Below are 25,318 nucleotides of genomic sequence, written 5' to 3'. Positions count from 1 at the left end.
TATACAATACTTGTATAATGTATGTGAAATTAGCAAATTTCTCAAGTTAGGTCAGAATTTCAAAATGTAGCTTTTGGAGAATATATGTAGGACTATAGCTTGCCATAGCAGAGACAATGTGTGCCAGTGGATCAGACATTCACATGGGAGAGAGGAGCTCCAGATTCTCTGCCTGACTCTACCACTAGCCTGCTGTGTTACCTTCCACAGGTCATTTCACCTCTGTTTGCCTGCCCAGATTTTGTCTGTCTTGTCTATTTAGAGTGTAAGCTCTTTGGGACAGGGATTGTTTGTCTGTCGGGAATTTTAGACACTACTGTAATACAGATAATAACAATTTTCAAGTTTGTACATACGAACTAATTAACATTTTGTTTCCGATGGTTTCAGTCACTTCAGAAAGTAATCAGAAATGTGCAGTTTAAAGAGTAATATGATAAAAGATGGATGTTACGGTGGTTTTTTGTTTTTTACAGGATCTCCTGGGCTAATTGGCTTTCCAGGTGTACAGGGTCTGCCTGGTCCCCCGGGTATTTCCAGACCTGCTCCAACAAGAAGAGGCTTCATCCTTACCCGGCATAGCCAGTCAACAAAGATTCCTTCATGTCCGTCTGGGACAGCTCAGCTGTACAGTGGTTATTCTCTTCTCTTCGTACAAGGAAATGAGCAATCACATGGACAAGACCTTGGTACCATCTTAGAAAGAATTTTCAAACCATTTTCTGTAAAACCCATGACCACCTTATTGAATAGGGCAACATCCCTAAATTACTGATGGGAAAAGCAAACGTGCAGTAAATATCTCATCATTTACCTGAAATGAAAATATCAGTCAGAGCTACTAATCTCCACTGTACACTAGGGGCTAGATAGTGCTTGTACAACCAGCCCTGTACAAGGGGAAGCAAATAGCTGTACCATCCCAAGAGAGACCTGGGAAAGGAATCATGGCTCAGATAGGCGCAATTTCTTCCCAGAATCCCCATGCTCAATGTTGGCTCCCTTCGGCAATTTAGTATCAGGGACTAAATGAAGAATATTATTGCAGAATTAACCAAAAGAAATAATTCCTTGCTTTCAACAGATTTTGTTCCTAGCACCCACACTATTTTAATGTAGCCTCTTTGTATTTAATTTAATCATTTGAATCCATTACTTATGGTACCACTGTACAGAGAAGTAGCTTCTTTTCTTTACATGCTCTATCTGTATTTATTCTTAGTGCAGTAGATTGGTCACATCACGTGGCTGTTCCATTTGTTGTGCTAAATATCTCTCGTGGCTTACACAAGACTGCCATCCTATGTCTTTCAGGGACAGCTGGTAGCTGCCTGCAGCGATTTACCACCATGCCATTTTTATTCTGTAACCCCAATGATGTTTGCAATTTTGCTTCTCGCAATGACTATTCATACTGGCTGTCAACTGCAGCACCAATGCCAGCAGACATGGCACCAATCTCTGGCAGAGCCTTAGAGCCCTATATTAGCAGGTATGAGTTTAATAACTTCAACCCTTCTTCCAACTGTGGACTTACACAGATACAATAATTTATTCTGAACAGCAAAATGCAGAGTACAACCTGCCTGTCTTAGCCAATACAAGCTCTGAATTCAGCCACCTGGATTTTTTATCTTGTTTGAATGTGTGATTGATATGTGGTACCTAAGTCCCAAATGGGTGAATAATTTAGATCTAACCCAAGTGAGCAAATATCAAGGAGACCCCAAACCAAAACTGAGACATTCATTTAAAGAGATAAGATGAGTGAGGTAGCATCTTTGATTGGACCAACTTCTGTTGGTGAAAGAGAGAAAATTTCAAGCTACACAGAGCTCTTCATCAGATCTGGGAAAGGTAGTCAGGGTATCACAGCTAAATACAAAATGGAACAGATTGTTTAGCTTCTAACAGATTGTAATAAACCATGGCTCATTACAACAAGCTGTAACCCACTCATCCCCTTTTTTTGTCCCATGACTGGAGGAGTGTTAACAGGCCACTTCAACTTGAATGGTCCCTTAGACTATGTGTTAACTACTTATGCTGGACAACATGTTCCACCTTATATTTATCTGTGACGCTCTGACACCCAGACCTAAAGAAGAGCTCTGTGTAGCTTGAAAGCTTGTCTCTTACACTTACAGAAGTTGGTCCAATAAAAGATATTACTTCACCCACCTTGTCTCTCTAATATCTGGGGACAAACATGGCTACAACAACACAGCAAATGTTCATTAAAAGTCAGGTATCAGAGGGTATGTCTTCACTGCAAATTTACCACTGTCAGATCGATTTATCCGGATCAGTTGAGTGGAAGTGAAGAGCTGTTCAATTGATCCAGAAGTCTATTCAATAAAAGCACCTCCAAAAAAAAAAAAGTGTAGCGCTGCATCAACGGGTACACATTTCCCCTTGGCGCAGCATAGTGGAGATGGCGTGCAGAAGAGAATTTAGGAAGTCGACATAAGTTACACAAGCTACATAGAAAGACAACCCAAAGTCTCACTGACCCTGATGGTATTAAGAAGCAATAGTTACCCAGTGATCAGCTGCTCCATGTTCAAGTGTATTTGGAGAGGGAAACAGACTTCATTTCAACATCAGGAATGTGTCTTTTACTTAGAGTTGAATTTACTTTAATAAACATATACTGGAATAAACCACAGTTACTGTAATCAGTGCAAGAAAATTACACACTGAGACTGAGAACTCTCTCATGCACAATATCCCAAGGCAATTATGCAGTGTTGCTCATTTTACATCCTTACATGTTTACAGACCCATCTTCAAGACTCTATCACCACAGTGTGTGGCAACCTCCTGCACATCTAGGGCCAGATTCTCCTATGCGCGGCAGCCACTTTGCACCATGCCACCAATGTAATCTTCCCCTAAAGCCACCGTCACTGGACCAGGGAGAATCACACTATCTTTCTGAGGTGTATAGCTGACAGAGGATCTTCCTGTCCTTTCTGGGAGAGAAGCAGAGTTTCAGATAAATGTGGCTGGAAGAAAGGGGGCATGGCTGTGATGCTCCTGTACTATGTTAGTCCTCAGCTGCATTTTTGGTCCCAGGTGGCCTTTTGCACCCTAGCCTACATTAGAGAAGCCCTCAGGCAGCTTTAAAAGCCCTGCACAGAGCACACAGTAGCACCAGAGGCTGCAAAAGCAAGCTTTAGATCAGCTTCGCACACACACACACCCCCCTTTGCGTGCATGCTGTGCAGTTCAGTCATACCCCAAGATTTGGTCTATATTCCTTCATTTAAGGGTTGAAACAGATTTTTCTAATCTTGGCAAGTAAAGCTGCAGAGTACACATCTTATTCCAGTACCCCATAATATATAAACCCACAAGCAGTGAGCATCTAAAAAAAGCAACTTTTAACATTCATTTCAGTAATGGCAGCTTTAGGATGATCAAATTTCTGTACATGTAAACTGATGAAAATTGAAAGATCATGTATTTTGGATCATCTAGTACCTGACAGCTGGTTACCAGTTTACCTATTTCCCCATTAAGTTCCATGGAGGCAATATTATGAATGCAAGTTTCAAAATTCAGACTAACTCCTGTAATTGGATGGGAAATTGTATCCGTTATAAATGTATGGGTTTTTTCACCCAATACTTATTTGTTTCATATTACAGATGTACTGTTTGTGAAGGACCTGCAGTGGTAATAGCAGTTCACAGTCAAACAACAACAGTTCCTTTATGTCCTCAAGGCTGGATCTCTCTCTGGAAGGGGTTTTCCTTTGTTATGGTAAGGGGGAAAATAGATAAAAAATACTAGCTAGTGCTACTGCAACTTAGAGAGCTAATGCATTCTTGTGCCTCTGCCTATTTCTGTCATCTCAGCAGTGCTGGCATTTGCCCATGGTTTGATTTGGTTTGGTTTTTAAAGCCATGATGTTCTTTTTTTTACTAAAAACAGGCAAGACTTTTATTAATCCTTTTGATTTTCATGCTAATGGCAGAAGTTCCAGAACAACCACCTCCACAAAGGGTCTCAGATTTGCTTACAGGAAGGGTCTCATATCTGTCTCAGCAATAGGTAGTAGTAAAGGGAAAGTGATGAAAGGATAGCTTTGGGATTCTGGTTACTATGCACAGATGAAAAGGGGGCATGGCTGTGATGCTTCTGTACTATGTTAGTCCTCAGCTGCATTTTTGGTCCCAGGTGGCCTTTTGCACCCTAGCCTACATTAGAGAAGCCCTCAGGCAGCTTTAAAACTTGAAAGCTTTAAAGCTTTTTCCATATACTTATCCTAGACCCTGATGAAAGTAAGTGTCATCAATGGGAGCAGCTGAATTGGTCCTGAAAACAGTTGCAGAGCAAGTGTAGCCTAGAGCAAGCCATATTCAACACCATTTTAGAAACCAGAGTGATAGCCTTAACAACACAAGGCAATGTGAATGTAAATCAAACTTAAGGGCCAAATTCCACTGAAAATCCATAATCTGATTAAAAATCGTGTGCTGACAGCAGAGCAGGACAGCAACAATGTAGATCCCATGAAGGGAGAGAGCACATCCCGTTTGTGAAATCTGGAGAAGCTCCTCTGTAATTCACCATGGAGCAGGGTGGGGAAGGGGGTAGGTATGTATCCTGTGTGTCCGCATAGAGGGCTGGGGGATTATCATACCACCTTTGTGGCTCCTCTTTATACCCTACATTAGCAACTGTGGATGACTGACAGACTAAAAATTCCATCCTCCTGCCCCCACAACCTTTTCACATGGAGCAACACCCTTTTAAATTGGGAGTGGGGTTTGCTGCTTTATCCAGGATTTGCCCCTAAGTGATGTAAAGCTACTTAGAGAAGAAAGAAAAGAAAGAGAGCTTGTTTCTAAGGTGTGGTTACTACTGTGTGCTGATTTTAAACATGCAGATTTTCACCAGCTACAAAAGACGTTTCCATCCAAAGTGTTCTTCTGTAAGGGGCCATTTTGTGGGCATTTCTGCAAGCATGTTTCCCACTACAGAGAAGAAAAGTTCCTTCTCCACTTTCTGTGAAGAGAGAAGCAATCAGTGCAAGGAAAAACAAAGCATAGATGATAAAAACTGGAGAAACAGCTCATTTGAAATCAGGTTACTATGGTCTTTAACTAAGCAGGTGCCAAACCTCTTCCAGGGAATTCCTATCTTCGTCCTGAGCCTGGTTCTCATGCCTTCTCACAGGACAGGAAAAAACCCTTTGAAGGGATTAAAGAAATACCACAATGTCCTTTGAATTGTCCTAAAGCTTCTGTACTAGACTTCATTACAAGGTAGTAAATTGTATTAATGTCAAAATAATACCAGCCAAAAAATACCAACAATCCATCACTCAGAAAAACTAATCTGTCCTAATCATTGCTTTAGCTCTGTTGCACAACACGTTGCTAGCATGGTATTTCAGACAGTGCTTTTTAGAAAGATATTTCTTGAATGTGGTTCAGTAACAGGTGACTGGGAGATTTGCATTAAAGATGGTTTTGTGGTTACAGTATACAAGTGCCGGCTCAGAAGCCTCTGGCCAAGCATTGGCATCGCCTGGCTCCTGCTTGGAAGAATTCCATGCTATTCCATTCATAGAATGTCATGGTAGAGGAACATGCAACTACTACACAAACTCCTACAGCTTCTGGTTGGCTTCACTAAATCCAAGAAGAATGTTTAGGTAACCTTTGCTTTCCCAGTGACCCAGCTATGATCCATTTCCCTTGCCCACACCAGCCATGCTGCTGTAGATCCAGTGGTAGCATAGGAACCATTAAGGTAGCTGTACAGTATCTGAACATCCCCCCTAGTCATTCTCCTGAGGGTGACTAAATTGGCATCAATCATTTTGCAGTGCTGGAACAGCACAAAGGGGCCTGATGGAGGATCAAAGTCTTAATATCTTTAATTCACACTCTTCCCAAAACAAGTTTTTTAAATGCACAGAGAGATATTCACCATTATTAGAAGCAGGTGCAATTCCATTATCTTTCATACTTTCCCCTGCTTCTGCCAATGGTGAATTTTCTAAAGAAAAGAGATCATCTCTAACAGCAAACAAATGCAAGTAAGACAAAGCACACTGGAAATTCTCAGCCCTGATTCTATACTAATTTCCTCCCTGAGCAATCCCAGCAATTTCAGTGGGATTCCAAGGTGTACATTAGCACAGAATTTGGCCCCTTTGTGCTGAATTTTGATATGGGAGGAAAATGAGTAAATATTTTCTGAGTTCATTTAACCCAGAAAGCTTTTTATATTTCTTCCTGGAACCATAAACAGCATTGATTATTTCAGGAATGTATCCCTTATAACTCCTCCATCTTTTCTTGGTCAGTACTGTATGACTTGTGGATCATATTGTATGCATTCAGGGCCAACCATAGGCATATGCATAGTGTGTTGCTGTACATAACCCTGTGCTCTTGTGGGCTGCACTGTCAGCATATGCTCACTGTACACTTAAAAAACACACTTCGTTCTTCAAGACAACTAACAGTCATGCCCCAGTCTTGTCGGTTGCAGTGTTGACACACCATTCACCTCTAATTTAAGGAGGAGATGAGAACAGATTTTTAAAAATAGGGGAATCTAAAGCCTTGACCCAAAACCCATTGAAGTCAATGAAAAGACTTGGTTTTAGGGTCTAATCCAAACAGTCTAGATCACAGTGATGAGACTGGTACTTTCCCCCACCTATTCTGGCTCAAAATCAGTGGCTAGTGTCAGGGGCCCCTGTGACACATGCTCTGCTGAGGGTGGCTAAATTAGATGAGAGCTGGGATGGTGGGGTGGGGACAAGAGTGCAAAAATAAAAAACTCCCACCACCTAACTCCTATTTTAAAAAGAAAAGTAAACATCTTGTTCTCTTTCTTTTAGGAAGCCTTTACCACAGACGTTGAAAGCAGGGGAACTGGAAAACATCATCAGCCGCTGTCAGGTCTGCATGAAGAGACCAGTCTAAGAGACAGAAAGTCTTGATGGAGCATAAACTCTGCTTTTATTGCAAAGAACTGTCTAACTCTGCACAACGTGCATTTATTAAAGCCAAACTGTTTCTGGACAGTGAGCTCTAAAATGCCAATGCAGCACTATGGTGAGATAGTGCAGCACTTTGATTTTCTTTTTTTTTTTTTTAACCAAATGGCAAAGCACTTTCTTGGAGAAGGCTGTTGTAATGTCTGTATTATAGATCTTCACCTTCTGAACTGTGACAAGATGGGTGAGGTAATATATCTTTTATTGGACCAACTTCTGTGGTGACCTGACAAAGAGCTCTGTGTAAGCTCAAAAGCTGCTCTCTCACCACCGTCTCTAAAATCCTGGGACCAACATGGCTACAACAACCCTGCATACAATTTCTGAACTGTCATTTCTAAGCCACCTGTTCATGGTCAAACTATTATAGTCCCATCTTCTTCTAACTGCAGGACAATTTACATGCTGTAATTACACCAGCTTACATCAGATTTTCAGTGTTCAAAGTAGATATCATTGACGATGAAACTCTGGAGCTACAAGAAATTAGATTTAATGGGAAATTTTCTCAGTGCACTTTTAAATATACATTTCTATCTAGATAGATAAATTCCATTTAGAGCTTTTTTTTTTTTTTTTGGTTAATAATCCATTTCTCCCACTCATCCCAACCATCACCAATCACCCTTCCTCTGGTTAGGAAATAGAAATGCAGTTATAGAGGGAAAAACTAGCAATAATGCTTCTTGACTAGTCAGAAAAGGGAACCTACTTTCTGTACTGGGTGACTAGTCAGCCTCTGAGAACAGTGATGACTTGTGTTAGCTGTTCTCTTGCATGATCTTGGTTAAGGGCCTGATCCAGAGACCATGGAGATCAGTGGAAAGACTCCTATTGACTTCAGTGGGCCTTGAATCAGACCCTTAGTGTCAAATCCTGCAAAATAGTTAAATTCTTTAGAAATTTACAGTACTCACCCTAATTTTTACTAGATGCCTTTGTTTCCACAGAAGTAAAATTAACTAGCATGACATAATTGCATCTGGGACTGGGATTTAGGTGGACCCTGGAGTAAATCTGTGACTTAAGGGTTCCCGTGGCATTACAGAGTGAACACAACCCTTCAGTTATAAATCTATTTTAAGAAATGCACTGCAAAAAGAAACCTAAAATCTACACATTTTATAGTGTATTAGAAACATTAAAAATTTGTCACAAACATCTGTGGAAATAAAACCATTCCATTTTAAACTATTCCAAATCATAAAATTCCATCCAGTTAGGTGAAAGCATCTAAAACAGAACACTTGTCAGTGATATTCATATGGTATTATCTGGGCACTGATTTACACCAGTGAATTCAACTGTAAATTGACTTAAATACTTGATAAGCACTTTTATTTAGTCATCTAATTTATATAAATTGTAGCTCTGAATATTTTTGTATTTATGATATTGCACTTGCAGGCCTATTTAACATTTTAATGTTGACATTTGAAATGTTAATAAATTTTAATGATGGCATACAACTATCAGAATTCCAGTTCAATTATTTAGTCTTATAGACCAGTGTTTCTCAACCTTTTAAGTAGCAAGTATCCCCTAACTTCTGAAAATTTTAATAAGTTCCCCAACACTCAATTTTCCATTCTGAGAAATACAATCTTTTCCCCCTTTACTGCTGGACAACTGTATTTCTCATAAAGCAGGGGAGTTCTGAGTTCTACAATGCTGTGTGGCTGTGGCAGATCAGAAAACCTCCTGCTGTTTCTCCCCTCCTTCCTCCATATAGGAGCAAAGGTCAATGCCAGCCAATCACTAGGGCCTGATGGTAGGGTCACATGGTGTTCTCCTCACACAGAGGGGAACTTGTGAAGTCTGAGCAGGCACTAGCAGCCCAGAGTGGATAGCAGGGCTCCCCATGGCCATCCTTAGGGAGGTGCGGGTCTGGGGCAAATCACACTGTGTGGGCCCCTCTTAACATGTTTATACTGGTAAAATCTGGGGCTGTCATAGTTGTCAATTTCACAGCACAACTAGAGCAGTGAAATTGACAAGTAAGCCTGCCTGTAGAGCCTGGCTCCAGGACTGGGCAAGCCACTGGGCTCTCTGCCTGGCTTTCTGGGCACCGGGCTTTGAGCCGGGGAGGGGAGCTGCCACCTAGGCAAGTTGCATGCGGCTGCCATCTGGCTGCCAGCCCAGGAGGTGGGCGACTGCCACCCAATCCAAGCTGTGGTGGAGGAGGCTTCCGCACAGGCTGGGACCCAGGGATGTGGGCAGCTGCTGCCTGTCTTCAAGCCAGGATGCAGGAGGCTGTCTCTCGGCTCAGAGCTGGGGTGCGGGTGGCAGCCACAAAGCTGTGAGACCACCTCGCAGGGCGCAGGAGCCTGCTGCCGGGCTCCCACCTGGAACCGGGCGGGACGCGAGTGGCTGCCACCCGGCTTCCCAAAAAGCCAGTGGTTGCCGCCCAAGCCAGTGGCTGCTGCCCGGCATCCCAAGAAGCTGGTGGCTGTTGCCCGGCATCCCAAGAAGCTGGTGGCTGCCACTCGGCATCCCTGCTAGGAGGTGGGAATGGGGAGGAAGCCTGCAGCTGCTGCCCACCTCCCCTAGAAGCTGGTGGTTCCTGCCCGCCCCCTTCACTGGATTTTTTGCTGCATACCCCCTGCCTGTGTCCCGCGTATCCCTGTACCACAGGTTGGGAAACTATGTTATAGATAAAGCCTAATTCATTTGACAAGTTTCAGATATACATTGTTTTAAATGTAGGGTCTAGAAATCAATTGAAGTAACAAAGATTTCTCATTGAGACCTATTTTTCGCAAGTAAAATATTTTATATTTATTTCTGTTCAAATATTTCCAGTTTGTCCATTTTAATATTGGAATTTTCACTGTTAATGTAACTAGAAACAATTTTCCCCATATGTAACATGCCAGGATCACCGGATGCAGCTAATTTAAACACAACATTTATATTAAGTTAATATTTAAGATTATTTATTCCTTTAATAGAGTACAGTACCTCTGTTTGCAAAATACAATTCAGAATATTACAGTTTTCATTAAATACTCTCGGCAGACACATGCTGATAAGAGGCACCGTAAAGTGTAAAAGTCTTTCCTTCAAATTGGCTTATGTCTTAAAATGTGAGTCCTAAATTCTGCTGTAAATACAGGACAATAGCCACCATTTCTTTTGAAAATTGCTCATTATTAGGGTGAGAGAAAATCTGATGAATAGTCCATTTTTTCTGAGTCTCTCTCTGAGAACATATCTGTAAAATCCAGAAGTTAAGTCCATCAAAGTAAAGTACCACTGGAGATGCTCAGTAGAGCATGATTTACAGTGTAACGTATATATATTACCTGGGTTATTATAAAGTTTTAAACTTAGCAGTAAGAGATGGCAAACGTAGTCTAACAGGTAGAGCACGTGATGAAGACGGGTGGTCAGGGTTTTGTTCCTGGTTCTGGACTCTGCCACTCACTTGCTGTATGGCCTTGGTCAAGTCACAATGGCCAAAATATTTGGGTGCCCACCTTGAGACTGCTCTAGCTGCAGTCAGTGGGAGCTGCAAGTGTTCAGCACCTCTGAAAATCAAACCCATCATGTTTCACATTGGGCACCCACAATCAAAGGCCATTTTTGAAAATGTTGACTTTAAAAAAAATCTTTCTGCCTCAGTTTCTCCATATGCAAATCAAGATCATTTCACTTTCCTATCACGCTGGGTTGTGAGGATTAGTTAGCTACTGTCTGTAAAGTGCTTTGAGAGAAAGGGGGAAAAGGTGCTAAAGAAGTGCAAAGTGTTAATATTTTGTATTAAAATAATGCAAGTGGGACTACGGGTGATCAGAAATAAGGAGCAACTAATAAAAAAGGCTAGAGCATTTCACTAAACACAGCCAAATAAATAACAGATTACACTGGGAAAGTTCATTAAAGTGGATTCTTTCCCTCCATTCTCATGATCCTTGCCAATGTATATGCATACAATAAAAATATCCAAACATTTAATAACATCTCTTCTGATTAAAAACCAGAAATGGTTTTTATATCATTCTCCCAATTTTTGAGCAGAACCCTAACTTTTAAAAATCCAGCAATGGTTGTAGCTATTAGTGCGGGGTACAGGTTAATAGTTTCTGTAGATCAGTGTTTTACTTGTGAGACAAAATCATGATAGTGTAACAACGCAAAGTTTGCAGCTGCATGCTGTGGTGGGTCCTCACGTACTGGTGTAATAGTGTACTGCAGAAACATGAAGACCCAACATCAGCAAGTCAAGAGGCTGCATCACAACAACTTTCAGGTTGGACAACATAAAGCAATGACATTAAGGGCATTCACTCAGCATGAGCACCTAACCTTACACCTTCAGTGCTACTGACCAGCGCTCACTGTACACGGCTATGAGCCTGTGCCAGCAATTACAATAGCACGCATAACAAAGGCGCACAGCGCTCACGGCCTGTGTGACCACATTAAAGATGGCCTCTCCATGGCTCTCTGTCACGTGAAGCGCCAGAGAGAGTCGCTTCCGCCCTTCTTAGATCACGTGACATTACACAGTTCCTTGCTCAGTAGCGGCTACGGTGGCTTGATGGGGGCAATTAGATCCGTTTTTCCGTCTAACTGGGCTGGCGGGCTGCACTGCGCGTCTGTATCCCGGACAGAGACCCCCTGGCCCTGAACGTCCGGAGTGGGAGAAGGACGGGCCGGCCAGATCGTGGGGGCCAGGCCAGCCAGGCGGCTTCCCGCCGGCCTCTGGGTGAGTCGGTAACGCCGGGGCCTGCTGCGCCCGCCCCCCGCAGCCAGAGCTGCTCCCCAGCAATACACCCCTCTGTGCCCCCAGCTACAGCTTCCCTGCTCTGCCCCCCAGTTACAGCCCCCCAACCATACACCCTCTGCCCCGCCCCCCCCAGCAATATACCACTTGCTTTGCCCCCTAGCTACAGCTCCCCACAGCAATACCTCCCTGCTCTGCCTCCCCCGCTACAGCCCCCTGCAGCAATACACCCCCTACAACACCCCTTTGTTCTACCCCCAGCTACAACCCCCACAGCAATACACCCCCTGCTCTGCCCCCCACCGCAATACCTCCCTGCTCTACCTCCCCAGCTACAACCCCCACAGCAGTACACCCCCTGCTCTGCCCCGACTCTAGCGCACCGCAGGAATACACCCCCTGCTCTGGCTCCCACAGCTACAGGCCCCCCAGACATACCTTCACTGGCTCTAGTTCCTCCCAACTGCAGCTCCACAGCAATATACTCCTGCTGTAGACCCCCACCTTGTTGTGCCCCCCATCAACAGCCCCACAGAAATACACCCCTATGCCCAGATATGCCCCCCAGCCATACCCTCACCTGCTTTAGCCCCTCCCATCTACATCCTCCCAGCCTTAGCCCCCCTTGTGCCCATCCCCCATTTGTTGCTCCATCACCTATTATAACCCCCCCAGCTGTGTCCACCCTGTCTCCCATCTTCCCTGTGCCTACTCTCATTCACTGCCTGTCCAGCTATGTCCCCCATCCATCTTCTCTGCTATTCTCAATTTTTGTGTGCCTGTCCACTATCTTTTATACTCCTGGCTGGCCCATTTTCTGAGTGTTTCAGTCTTCTCTGCCTCCACTATGTTATTTAAAAGATATTAGCTTAATAGCAGGGCGCTGCTTTCAGTTGCCACCTCAGGGCTGGATGTAAAAAAAGACAACAGCCACTTACTTAACATTTTGAAAGACCCTAAACATTAAGGGTATATCTACATTGTGGGGCATCCAGTATCAACAAAATTATTATAAATGTTTTCTTAACTGGTTGTGACACTTGAGTGGCTAGGATTATGCAGTACTCTAACCTACTGGGCCTGCTTTTTCCCTCTCATTTATGCCTGTGGAAATCAGGACACATTCCGCAGAACACACAGTGCTGTGATACCAGTGTTAGCTCACACTCAGGCCCAGGGAGTTTCCATTTTACTCTGTTTTAACTTTAGTAGGTGTCAGGTCACTGTTGTCAGCAGCCTTATTTGCCTCTCAGTGACAACGTGGATATTTCAAAGTCACAGTTTATCAAACTACAGCCTGTTTTCTAATTTATGCTAATTTTACAGTAAAGAAAGATGTTTGCTTGTAAAGCTGCCTCTTTGCCCTAGCTGCGATCTTTGCTAGGCATTGCAGCTTCAAAGGTACTGGTCGCAGAGTGGCATTTGCTCTCTTGCATTCGTTAAACATTATAGGAACCCAAAGCCTCAATTACATTTTTTTCATTCCTTTCATGCACGTGATGTGAAGAGGTGATGTGCATGAATAGGTCTGAGACATGTATCATGATGAATGCATTTCAGTATTTATCTCTTGTGTGTAGATGACACGGAGCACTGCATCCTCCTCCAATCACTCCGACAGCGCTTTATTACGTCACAGCTTCTAATTCTGAATGCTTCAGTGACGTGCTCTGACAGTTAAACAATCCTCTGTGTCCCATAATACATCCTCTTAACTTTGCTTCTAAAGCCCAAAACTGTCATGTCATTTATGACCATCTTTTTCTCTCCCTCATCTCTCTGTGTCTGATGATTGCCATATCATGGTGTTAGAATTCATCCTTTGTTTAACTTTGTCTACACGGATCCATATGCACACCTTAATCATAAACTGCCTTTACAATTACAATTCCTTTCAGGAGACTCAGAAGAGGATATGCACACTACTTTCTGGCTCCAAGAAGCCAACATTACAATGCATCCCTCTCTTTGATTTACTTGATTCATCTTCGTCTCCAAATCCCATTCAAAATAGCCCTCCTGGGTTCCCATTTACACTTCTGTGTGCAGTCTCTGATTGACATCCTCTATCCTTTCTCCATGATTCTGCATAATTAATCATGTTTTTATTTGTGATGACTTATTTCTCTCAAACTTTCATTCCTCCTCCACCTTTATAAGCACTGCATTCTGTAAATGTCACCTTAAAACTCCCTTTCTTCCCTGATTTGTTGTTAATGCCGTCTGTAAAATATTTTGTCTAATAAGAATAATACACAAAAATGTTGACTTTGAATACTGTTCAACCACTCAGTTTTTTCCAGTTAATCATGACTGTTCTGCTTTTCATTTACCATGAAAAGAGCTAGGAATTTTATTTTTCTATATTGTGCTTTCAGTTTGAGATCTTTTGATGGTAATGACCTTTTAGTTTTTATTTTAAGATCTAATATGGCTTACAGAATTGGTTTAAATAATGTCGCTCTTTTATACAGGGAAAACAGAAGCACAGATAGGTCAAAGGACAAGCTCAAGGTCACACAGTAAGCCAGTAGTGGAATTGGCATCTTCCAACTTAAACCTGAATCCTGCAAACTGCTCTGTACAGGTGCACTGCCATTGGGGTTACTAAGGCTATGTCTCCCCTGCAGTTGGAAGCAAGCCTCCTAGACAGACCTGTGTTAGTCATGCTAGCATGCTAAAAAATAACTGCATGGACATGGTGGCACTGATGGAAGCAGAGTCTATCCACCCAAGCTCAGACCCAGAGGGCACGCAGCTGTTTTTAGAACACTAGCACAAGCCCTTCTAGCACAAGTTTGTCTGCCCAGGCTGAAAGGCTCACTCTTAGCTACAAGTGTAGACAGAGCCTAAGCCTTTGCACAGGTGCAGGAATCTGCTTACATGGAGCAGACTCTCCCTTCCCCCCATACGCATACTTCTCCAGTTTAATTAGTAAGTTTAATTACTGTGAGGATTCAGCAGCTGAAATTTCACTATTTTTTCCCTTCTGCCATTCAGAAAATCCATGAATTTTCCAGAAATGACATGTGAGTTCTAAGAAGCATGTGAGCGTACTGACCTGTTGTATTGGTAGATGCTTGGCAATTACTGCCAGTCTGGCATTATGAAACTGATGTTTAGATTATAAATATTTATTAAATTGACTCTTCTAATGCCCTTCTTTATTTTTCTTACAGCTGGAAAAGCAGTTGTCATGCTGTCTTATGTACAAAACCAGATCCAAACTGTACTGGTTTGTAAAGTAAACAGTGCTTCAGTGTAGTGATATTTGATTACAAAATTATAGCTGTGCAAATATTTCAAAATGAGCAAAAGAACAAGCAGTGAATCGCCTCTAGGGAGGTTAGTGAAGTCTTATAGAACTCATCTGGTACATGTAACACTTGATAGATCGTGGCCATTTAACAAGGCTGTTGCCATAGGATGCACTTTATATTTTTAAGTTCTTGTTAAAATTAAATACTTTAATTTGCCTAGGGACTCTCACCTCAAAGGATCTTGAAATGCTTTACTGACCATAGGCCCTACTTGAACTGTACGTGACCTTTTGAGATGTGGAAATATGGACTTTGGCCACAGTACATCAGACTATCTTATTGTAGCAGGAAGGGTAGATCTGCTTTGTGAGACCAAAAGGGCGGGGTGGAGGGAGAGGCTAACGTCTATGCATTTAAGTGTGACAGAGCTACTTGAGCAACTGGTGAGCTCCTGTAAATGAGCTGTGGACACACTTCTCTTCCTGACTTTTGGTTCCTATCAGTTCCTTCTATTGGAGCTGTTCAACCTGCAGGAATTAATGCAGAGAGCCTAACGCTGCATGGTGCTCAGCCTGAATGAAGGAAAAGGAATGTCAATTTTTTTTTTAACGCTTCCATAAAACGGAGTTTTTCCTTCCCTGATTGCTAGTGTGAGGTTTTAAACATAAACATATAAGACATAAGCAAAAGAATGGCCATACCGGGTGAGACCAGTGGTCCAGCTAGCTCACTATCCTGTCTTCTGACAGTGACCAGTGCCAGGTGTGTCAAAAAGAATGCACAGAACAGGGGAATTATCAAGTGATCCATTCTCTGTTGTCCAGTCCCAGCATCTGGCAGTGAGAGGGTAGGGACACTGAGAGCATGGGATTGCATCCCTGACCATCTTGGCTAATAGCCATTGATGGACCTATCCTCCATGAATTTATCTAATTCTTTTTTGAATCCAGTTATAATTTTGGCCTTCACAACATCCCCTGGCAATGAGTTCCATAGGTGTGAAGAAGTACTTCCTTTTGTTTGTTTTAAACCTGCTCCCAATTAATTTCATTGGGTGACCACTGATTCCTGTGTTGTGTGTTTTCAGGTTGGTGGGATTCCTTCTTCTAATTGCCAGGGGTATAGTGTGTTGGGAAAGTCCCATCACAACCCTGAGGATCCCTTGTATGGATACCCAGGTGGATCTTATATCTGGCACACTTACATTTGTTTCCACTTCATCCTTTAATCTGGTCTCCTGTGTAATCAAACTAACTGTAGTCAAACTAACTATCTCTTTGAGTCACCCAAAATACAAAACTTTGAGATTAATTTTGGTGGTGGGGTACAAATGAGATGTGGAAAGGCATCTCTCTATATAATATCAGTAAATATATTTCACTATAATTACAGATCAGCAACTGGCTGACTTCTCTACATGAGGTTTAATATGCAAGTTAACCAAAGGTGCCCAAATGACTTCCAGATCTTAGAAAATACTTTCCTTTGAGAGATTGTCTGTGTTTGAATTCCAGTGTTTGATAGCTTTATGGAAATGCTCAGATATCCTTTTTCTTTCAGAAAGTTGTTAAATTGAGAAAGTGATAAGTGAGTAGTCTCATTTGATCCACTAGGATCTATACTATCCATATTGTAGAAACCACCATTACCATTATTACAGTCTCATCACAGAGGCCAGAGAGCATGGTCAAGAAGACTGAATTCCTTTCTTACCCCTAGAGGGGGCCGGTCCAGCTGAGGGTGGAGATATTCTGGTGTGGCAGTGTGGTGCGGGTAGGATTTCCACTTTCAGGAGCACTCAGGTTGTGTATTGTAGATATATTTTTAGTCTGTCCAGCTCAGCAGATACACATTCGTGAAAAGTCTGTAAGTTTACAAAATAGCTTGTCTTTTTAAGCTAGAAGTACAGAATAAATCATGGGAATGTTGTAGGAATGCTGAGTTTTTAAACTGATTTGACAGCTTATTGGTGAGAAACTTCCTTCTGGGGGAAACTGGGTTCTGTGTGAGTGAATCCTCCCTGTGCCAGCTCAGGGCCATGTTGTGAGGCTGCTGTGCAACCCTGTCCCTTTTTCTTCATCCCCCACCCAGTCTGCAGTCACCATTCCATCCTATAGGCTGAAATAGCTGCCACGACCTCTGTGTTCCCATTCCTGGGATACTGGTGTTACTAGATTTGCATAAACACATTTGTGCCCCTGACTTCTTTATCCCATGTGGATTTCTGTCCTAGCTTATAGGGCTAGCACAGAGACCTTATCAATGTTGTATAAGGAATTGCAGGCAGTCCTGCGTCACCATTCAGACAGCGGACCACCTGCATAGCCCCAGTGTGGGATGTGTGTGGTGCATAGGCTATTGCTGTGATCCTTCACAGCTGGGAATTTTGCTCTTTGAATTTACATTGGAGTTATATAGTGTGTGTGTATGTATACACACTTAATATTGTGTGTGTTCAGTCAAGGGATCTGATACTTTCCCAATTATTGGAGAAATGTATCCACTTAATTCTACTGTGCATCAAGAAAGAAACACAGCTAATGTTTAGTTTTGCTGTCAGTTAATAATTCATGGCTTTGGTTTTCTTTCATCAGAATGAGTGGGGCAGTGTTCCCATCTCCAGCTGCTGAGATGGCAGAAATTAATCGAATTCAGTATGAAATTGAGTACACTGAAGGAATCAGCCAGAGGATGAGGGTACCAGAAAAATTAAAGGTAGCTCCACCAAATGCCAACCTTGAGCAGGGCATCCAAGAAGGACTTCCAAATGCCAGTGTAACTATGCAGGTTCCAGAGAGGATTGTAGTAGCAGGTATGTAGTGTAAAAGGAGCAGCTAAAGCATTATGCTGATTTGCCCTTTGTCCAACATAACTTGTTTTGGGGGATTAAAAAACAATTTTGTGATGTTTTGGAAAAGTTTGTTATGCAAAAACAAAGACTTGTGAAATGTATTCCAAGCCTCCAAATGGGAGCTGCTGATCAATTATGACCTCTAAAGTTTCTTAAAATACGAAAAATGCTTTATTGACCAGAGTCATTAGGGTCATTTGTAAGAAGGAATGCTGACATGCACTGTTTCATAGTTTTTATGTGTTATGTCTGAATGTATATTGACTATAAGCTGAAATAATTACATGCACCAATCTCTTACTGCATCTTTCATTCCTGAATTATGAGTACTACAAATAGACTCCAACAAAATTTACTTTGGACTCATAGACTTTAAGGCCAGAGGGACTATCATGATGATCTAGTTTGACCTCCTGCACATTGCAGGCCACGGAACCTCACCCACCAACACCTACAGACTGACTTCTAACTCTTAACATAATAGGAATAAGTAACAGTAGCTGCAATATATTCTGGGATACTCTGTCTGTCATTCAAAATTATTCTGATTAATATGAGCATTGGCATCATATTGATGATCGCTCTGCTACAGAGTTCTCTATGGATAATAGACTTATGATATTTAAAGATCTGCATGCGGTGATACTATGATTATAAAGCTTAAGAATATCTGCAGTTCTTAAATTTTTTCAAAGCTTGTGCTTGTTGTTTGTATGCATTTGTCCCACAATTTGAAATACTCAGACCTTTGAACTCCTATTCATCTCTATATGTGAACACATAGAGCTTTGGTAAGACCTAATCCTGCAGGTTAGAGAGTGTCCGCAGCTCATAGTGAAGTCAGGTGTTCAGCACCTTCCAGGATCATGAATTATGTGTCCAGAGAATACTGCACAGGTAAGAGTGAACAAAAGCTCTATGTGTCAAAGGGCTCCAGTCATGGCTTGTAATAGGCAAAAGACCACGTGAGAGATAGGTGGGTTTAATCATATTCTCTAAGGCTAGCCATCATATACATAACACCTATCTTAAGCCCTGAAAAAATGTTTTTCTCATTAAAGTTGTGTATAAAATGTCCTTCCTGCATTTGTGTGTTTATAATTTAAGGCAGCAAAAGAAAACCTTTGAGATGTTTGGGGGTTTGTTTAAAACTGTCCAAAAATTGAGTTGTATGAACAGGTTGTTTGAATGGTGAGATTGTGGTCAAGACACTCGACAATTACCATCACCTAGCAGATTTAAAGGTGACTGTGAAGTTATGTACCTCAGGTGTTGTGGAAAGTGTGGCCACATACTCTCTCATTATAGTCCTCAGGAATTCACAGGAATATACCTCAGTGGGGTTTTGGTGTGGGGAGGATCTGCTGTGGATGTGAAGGGGTTTGCCCAGCTCACAAGTTTAAAGGGTGAATAAATGGGTGTGAGTGTGGAAGATCCCATTGATCTCACTCAGTGTGTTAGAGAGAGGAATCGAAGGGTGTGTCTCTTGATTCTGGTAGGCTACAGAGGCAAATAACAGCTAGGCCTCAAAGAAACAGGCTGTGGTAAGGATATTTTGGAGCATAGAAATATAGTTAAGGAAATATTATCACTTTAAAAAAAAAAACCCTCAATATATCCTTAGCTGTGGGACTAGTAGCAGCTGTTTCATAAGTGTTTGGTTTTCTGAGTTGATTATATTTTTGATGTTATGTTTCCTTGGTTCTTATGGCATACATTTTCTTGCAAACATTGGATCTGTTTAGGGAAGAGTGAGGGATGTCTTTGTCGTCTTGAACTTTTTCACTAACTTTTCACCCATTAAAGTATTTACTTTATATTGATTAAAGTAATTTCAACTATGTTCTTGCAGGTAATAGTGAAGACGTTTCGTTTTCCAGACCATCAGATCTGGACCTTATACAGTCTACTCCATTCAAACCTCTGTCATTGAAAACTCCTCCCCGGGTTATCTCACTTAGCGAGCGACCACTAGATTTTCTGGATCTAGAAAGACCCCCACCGCAGACACCTCAGAGTGAAGAGGCTAGTATTTTATTTTTAACTTTTTCCTAGTTGTGAAAGAAGAAAAATGGGATGGTGAATGATCCCTACATTGTGATCCAGATCAATTTATTACCGTAAAACGGATAGATATAAAAATTTTACAAAGCACTGTGTGCGCTTACTAGTAGTAAGTTATAACCATCTAATCATTTGTCAGGGGTGATCAAAATGGCAAACAACATAAGGTTATTTAAATCATCACCTTGAATACTTTAATTCCAGTCACTTCATCTCAAACAGAACATGGCAAAAATAGAAAGAGTTTAGCAAAGGAGAATGAAACTAATTAGAGACTTGCAAAACTTCAATATGAGTGATAAAAAGGAATTGGGACTCTGGCTTAGATCAGATAAATAAGAGATGACATGCTGAAGGTATAAAATAATGCAGTTTAGAGGAGGTAAATGCCTTTCTTTATAATACTAGCACAAGGGGACAACAAATAAAACTAAAAGACAACTAATTGAAAACTGATAAAAGGGAATTCTTTTTTTACACAGTATATAATTAACCAATGAAACTCATTCCCATAGGATATTATTGAGAGCAAGAGAATAGCAGGATTAAAAAGGATCAGAGATCTGCATGAAAAACAGCATCCATTGTTGACATAATCAATATTAAGCAAAATACTGTTGTTAAAGCCCTAAAAATGTATTTCAGGGAACAATACAGCACTGGCATAAGGATGGATAAGATGACCTGATATGTTCTATCTCTAGTTTTCTAAGCAGCCAAACATTTATACAACTGCATATGTAAAACACAAAATTACTGTTTATCTCTTCAGACTTAGAAAGGACCATAGAAGCCCATTAACAGTAATTGTATGGATGGCTAATAGAAGCAGTAATGGGCATAACAGATTGCTTCCTCGTTCATCTAAAATTCCAATACCTCCCACAACACACCTTTCAAGATCTATGGGTCCTACAAGTGCTATCACAACATGTGGTGAACATCATCTAATGAACTAAATGCCCCAATAACAATTATGTGGGTGCAACCAGAAAATCACTACACTCTCAAATGAAGTCTCACAGAGAAACGATATAAGACAAAAAGACCATATCACCCATGAGTGAACACTTTTCACAAAAGGATAACTCTATATCTGACCTCTCAGTCCTCGTCCGCAAAGGAAACCACCACACCACCAGCCCGAGAGCTTAAATTCATAACTTTGCTAGACACTAAAAATCATGGTCTTAATAAAGACACTGGATTGATGGCTTATTACAACAATCTGTAACCCACTAACCCCTCTTTCTTGTCTTATGACTGCAGGGGTGTTAACCAGCCACTTCATCTTGAATGGTTCCTTAGAACAGTGTTTCTCAACCTTTTTGATGCCAGGGACTGGCTTGCTGCCTTTCTAAACTGTGTCAGGGAGATCTCAGACTGGCATTGGGCTACAGACCAGTTGTTGAGAGAGTCTGCCTTAAAATGTGTTAAATACTTATGCTAAACAATCTATTCCACTTTGCACTTATCTATGACGCTGAGTACCTTTCCCAGACCTGAAGAAGAGCTGTGTGTAGCTTGAAAGTTTTTCAAGGTGGGTGTGGTAATATCTTTTATTGGACCAACTTCTGTTGGTGAAAGAGACAAGCTTTTGAGATTACAGACATCTTTTTTTCAGGTCTAAGAAACTTACTTGAAAGCTTGTCTCTCTCACCAACAGAAGTTGGTCCAATAGAAGATATTATCTCACCCACTTTGTCTATCTAAAATTCCATTTATTCAAGTGTTTTGAACAGCACCAAGCCACTTGGGATAAATAGGGCAGTTGTACTGTATTAGAAACTCAATTCTAAATAGGGGCAGATTCTGCCACCAGGTGCACTTGTGTACTCACTTTGATGTAAACGAGAGCTATGCATGTGTCTCTGAGGGCAGATTCGGTCAACAGCCTTCAGCACAGTATTTGTGGGACACTCCTGAAAAACACTCTCTCGTCCCCTCTTTCTCTCCCTTTTCCACTTCTTTTTGTTTTTGTAGGTTCGGTCAGTGGGAAGATTGAAGAGAGAACGTTCTATGAGTGAAAATGCTGTTCGTCAAAATGGTCAATTGGTCAGAAACGATTCCATGTGAGTAGAGATCTGGGATGCAGTGACTTAACAAAAATCTAATCAAGTTGCTTTTCTTTCTTTCCTCCCCTCTGCTTTTCCTGTCTGTTTGGTACACTCATTTCAAAAACTGAATCCCTGGTAAGTGACACAAATTTGAACACTATAGGCCTGCAGTATGTTTCCTGAATAATGAACTTCTTAACCCTGATTTTTTGTGCAGTTGGCTGACTTCATTTACAATATAATCTCCCTGCTCTCTTTGGAGTTTGGGATCTTTTTCAGTTGTAGTTTTGCTGTTTTTTCCATGAGCTGCAGATCACTAATTTAGCTCAGCTGCTTTTCCATGTAACTTCTAGTTATCTGCCTGTAACTTGAAAGACATTATCAGATCATCATTTTGTGTCCAATACTTTCTACCAATTTTCAAGTTATTCTTCCAAAAACTTGAGTTCTACTTTGTGTGACAAAGATGTCCCCACCTTTTTGTGTGATCCATTGCATAATAGCAAAGAAATTGGTGTACCCTCATAATTACTTAAGTAATTTTCTCAGTCATAAAAATGTATTTTAAATCTATTAATATAGCTTCATGTTGAGAGGCCAGAGGGTGGTAGATACCCCTTTTTCTTGGGTGTGGATAAATAGAGAAGTGATGTAATCCTATGCATCTCATCCCCTTTTGATGAAATGTAATAGAATATTTAAATAGTTAAATTTTGAGTATACTTCAGTTTTTTATATTACGTTCAGGAAACATCATTTTGAAGCCCACTCTGTCTCTTTTGTATCATTAATGTGGAGTGTTTGAGTTTTGAAACTCCTTTTCTTTATAACTTAGGAGTAAGATTTTTCACCGTCATACAAAAACACAAGAGGCTGTCTATTTTTTTAATCTTTACTATTGTGCCTTGTATTCCTTGTGCTACTGGCTGAAAATGCTGCTCCTGTGTTCTGATTAGAATGAGGAATGTTTTTGCTTGATCTAAACAAATGTGATTTGGATAATAAGCCTATATATTGTATGAAATATGTGCTAGCTCTCCATTATATTCATCTGTAAGAATCACAGTTTCCATGGTATGCTGAATTATTGACAGAGGCTTATTTGAGTCATTGTAGGCTTTTATTCTTGCGCTTGGCTGGGTCCGATTCACTTTCCTCCACAAACAGGAGAAGAGCCCACGCTTTGCAGCTTAAATTTAAGTTACATCAAACCCTTTAATTAAAAAGACATTCCTGTCAAAGCATTTTGCCTCTTAGAGGATGTTTAGCCCTTGCTGCTCTTGCCCTGTTGGTCTAAATTTACATGCTGGCTTGACTAACAGTCAAGTATCGTTCTGTGCTGTCCACGCTGGTGTCTCAGTAAAGGCCCCATCTAATGTGCAGATTAATCTGCAGAATCCATTGCAAGTACAGTTTGTATAACTAGTGCACAACCATTTAGAAATTTCTTTAGACTAGAGCATAGTGACGGAAGCACAGCCTGGATCACTGTGTTTTTAAATCTTATTCCCCATCCACTCTGGCCAGACAAACCGTTTATACCAGTGGTTCCCAGCCCGTGGGCCAAAAGTGGCCTGCAGAGTCTTTTAGAATGGCCCACGGCTCCCCTCCCACGGGCTGCAGAAGGGAGCTGCTGCCTGAGTACCCAGGCAGAGTGCATTGCTGGTGCTGGCTCCTTGCTGCAGCCAAGGGGATGGGAGATCAGCGCTCCCCTCCTGCTAGCTGTAGCAGGGAGCACAGCAAAGTGCCCCGCCTGGGTCCCTAGGTGCTAGGGTCCATGCTGGAGCCAGAGGAAGGAGAGCACTATCTCCCATCCCACTGGCTGCAGAAAGGAGCCACTGCCTAGGGACCCAGGTGAAGCACACAGTTTCCCTGCTACAGCCAGGGGGACAAGAGATCCTCTGAACTCCTTCCCTCTGGCTGCAGTGGGGGAGGGGAGGCTGCTGGAGACTGATGGTCCTTCAGGGTTATAAAAATTGTATTTGTCGCCCTCGAGCCAAAAAGGTTGGGAACCACTGGTTTATACCATGCTTAAACTAGTCCTGGTAACATGTTATAACAACTAGCATAGTGAAGGTATAGGACAGTTCTCATGCACTTCTAGGGATTACTTTTAAAATGAGGAAGGGAAGAGTTAAAGATTTTTCTATTCCACTTTTTAAAGCTTTCTGGCAGCATCTTGCACCTCAAATAGCCAGATTGACTGAGATTTTCAAAGAAATTTTAAGAGGAATTAAGCACTCATATCCCACTGAAAGTCCATGGGAATTGAGTGCCTACCTTTCTTAGGCTTCTTTGCAAATTGCAGCTTGGGCTTTTAGCTTTTCCTCCAAAATATCACATAAATCTATGGCAGTTGGCTTTGTGGAGTCATTATGTACTCAGACCATACAGTGATGTACTCAGACCATACATAGCAATATATTGTCTTTAAAGTACTTTAAGTACCCGACTCTAACAGCTACAGAATTTTGGAATAAAGTCAATCTGGCTGTTGCAGATGGGCTGTGTGACATTCCAGTATGTGTGCTGTGAGAGTGACAGAAATTAAAACATTCTTGGAAGAGCCTGCCCAGATTTGAGGAAAGGAGTTGGCACTGCTCCTGATTTTGTGGGTTGTTTTTTTTTTTTTGGATGAACCACAGACACATGTTGCTGAATGTGCTATTATCGTCGTCCTTGTTACCGTATTGCATGCAATGGCCATCATGAAAATTTATAATGGGATGGGGACTGAACAAGTGACAGAAATACTTAGATTCTCAAATGCTCGTAAGGACCAGTTGACATGGTAATGACTAGGCACCTGTTGGTACAATAACTAACTGTGGGGCAGCAATGATGGTTCTCTAAATTATATTCCATTTATTTATAAGGATGCTTATTTAAGAGACTCACAATTATTATTCAAGGTGGCACAGATCAAATACTGTCCCAAGAAATAAAATGCCACGGTTCCAGTCACCCCTCTCAACTAAGAACTACACGTAAGCCTAAGAGTTAATTACAGTACATGAAAATCAAGAATATTTTTAATTATGTAGCTCTCTGCAATGCTAGTCTTATAATCAGAGTGTCTGTAATTCAATGCATAATACTTTAAATAGTTCTTACTATGCTGAGTGGCTGGCTTCTCCTTGTAATTTTGCAGGATTTCTCAAACTTTACATATCATTCCTCCTGTAAAGTACAGGGGGAAAGAAATCCTTGGGCTTACATTAGTAGAAACTCTTAATTAAAGTGGAGGCAGAAGTTAAGAGGGGAGGGTCCCCACTCAGAACATATTTGCAAAGCAAAAAACCAGAAGAGTATGTTCAACAGATGGACCGA

General features: G+C 41.5%; 2 protein-coding genes across 10 annotated transcripts in view; both read left to right on the top strand.

Moving 5' to 3' along the window:
• COL4A3 (collagen type IV alpha 3 chain) overlaps positions 1-7,141 on the top strand; it is a 106,522-nt gene extending 99,381 nt beyond the window's left edge. For both annotated transcript variants that reach the window (XM_067561297.1, XM_067561224.1), the window contains 5 exons: positions 477-689; positions 1,315-1,492; positions 3,654-3,768; positions 5,496-5,668; positions 6,869-7,141. In XM_067561297.1, coding sequence (XP_067417398.1) covers positions 477-689; positions 1,315-1,492; positions 3,654-3,768; positions 5,496-5,668; positions 6,869-6,953 — 764 coding nt within the window. In that variant the 3' untranslated portion in view covers positions 6,954-7,141. The remainder of the gene's footprint in view (positions 1-476; positions 690-1,314; positions 1,493-3,653; positions 3,769-5,495; positions 5,669-6,868) is intronic.
• Positions 7,142-11,560: 4,419 nt separating this feature from the next.
• Positions 11,561-25,318, top strand: part of MFF (mitochondrial fission factor) — a 29,231-nt gene continuing 15,473 nt past the window's right edge. For 4 of the 8 annotated variants that reach the window (XM_067561103.1, XM_067561021.1, XM_067560880.1 and 1 more), the window contains exons 1-5: positions 11,561-11,738; positions 14,936-15,101; positions 17,611-17,828; positions 19,720-19,892; positions 21,915-22,003. In XM_067561103.1, the coding sequence (XP_067417204.1) occupies positions 15,064-15,101; positions 17,611-17,828; positions 19,720-19,892; positions 21,915-22,003 (518 nt within the window). In that variant the 5' untranslated portion in view covers positions 11,561-11,738; positions 14,936-15,063. Of the gene's footprint in view, positions 11,739-14,935; positions 15,102-17,610; positions 17,829-19,719; positions 19,893-21,914; positions 22,004-24,900; positions 24,976-25,318 lie in introns of all 8 variants that reach the window. The other 4 variants (XM_067560959.1, XM_067560725.1, XM_067560562.1 and 1 more) reach the window with 2 other exon arrangements.

Source organism: Emydura macquarii, unplaced genomic scaffold (assembly GCF_026122565.2).
Source record: "Emydura macquarii macquarii isolate MOO-44397 ecotype Brisbane River unplaced genomic scaffold, CSIRO-AGI_Emac_v2 contig_18, whole genome shotgun sequence".
In the NCBI taxonomy this organism is placed as follows: domain Eukaryota; kingdom Metazoa; phylum Chordata; order Testudines; family Chelidae; genus Emydura; species Emydura macquarii.
Note: the sequence above shows the minus strand (reverse complement) of the source record. Positions and strands in the feature narration are given on the sequence as shown.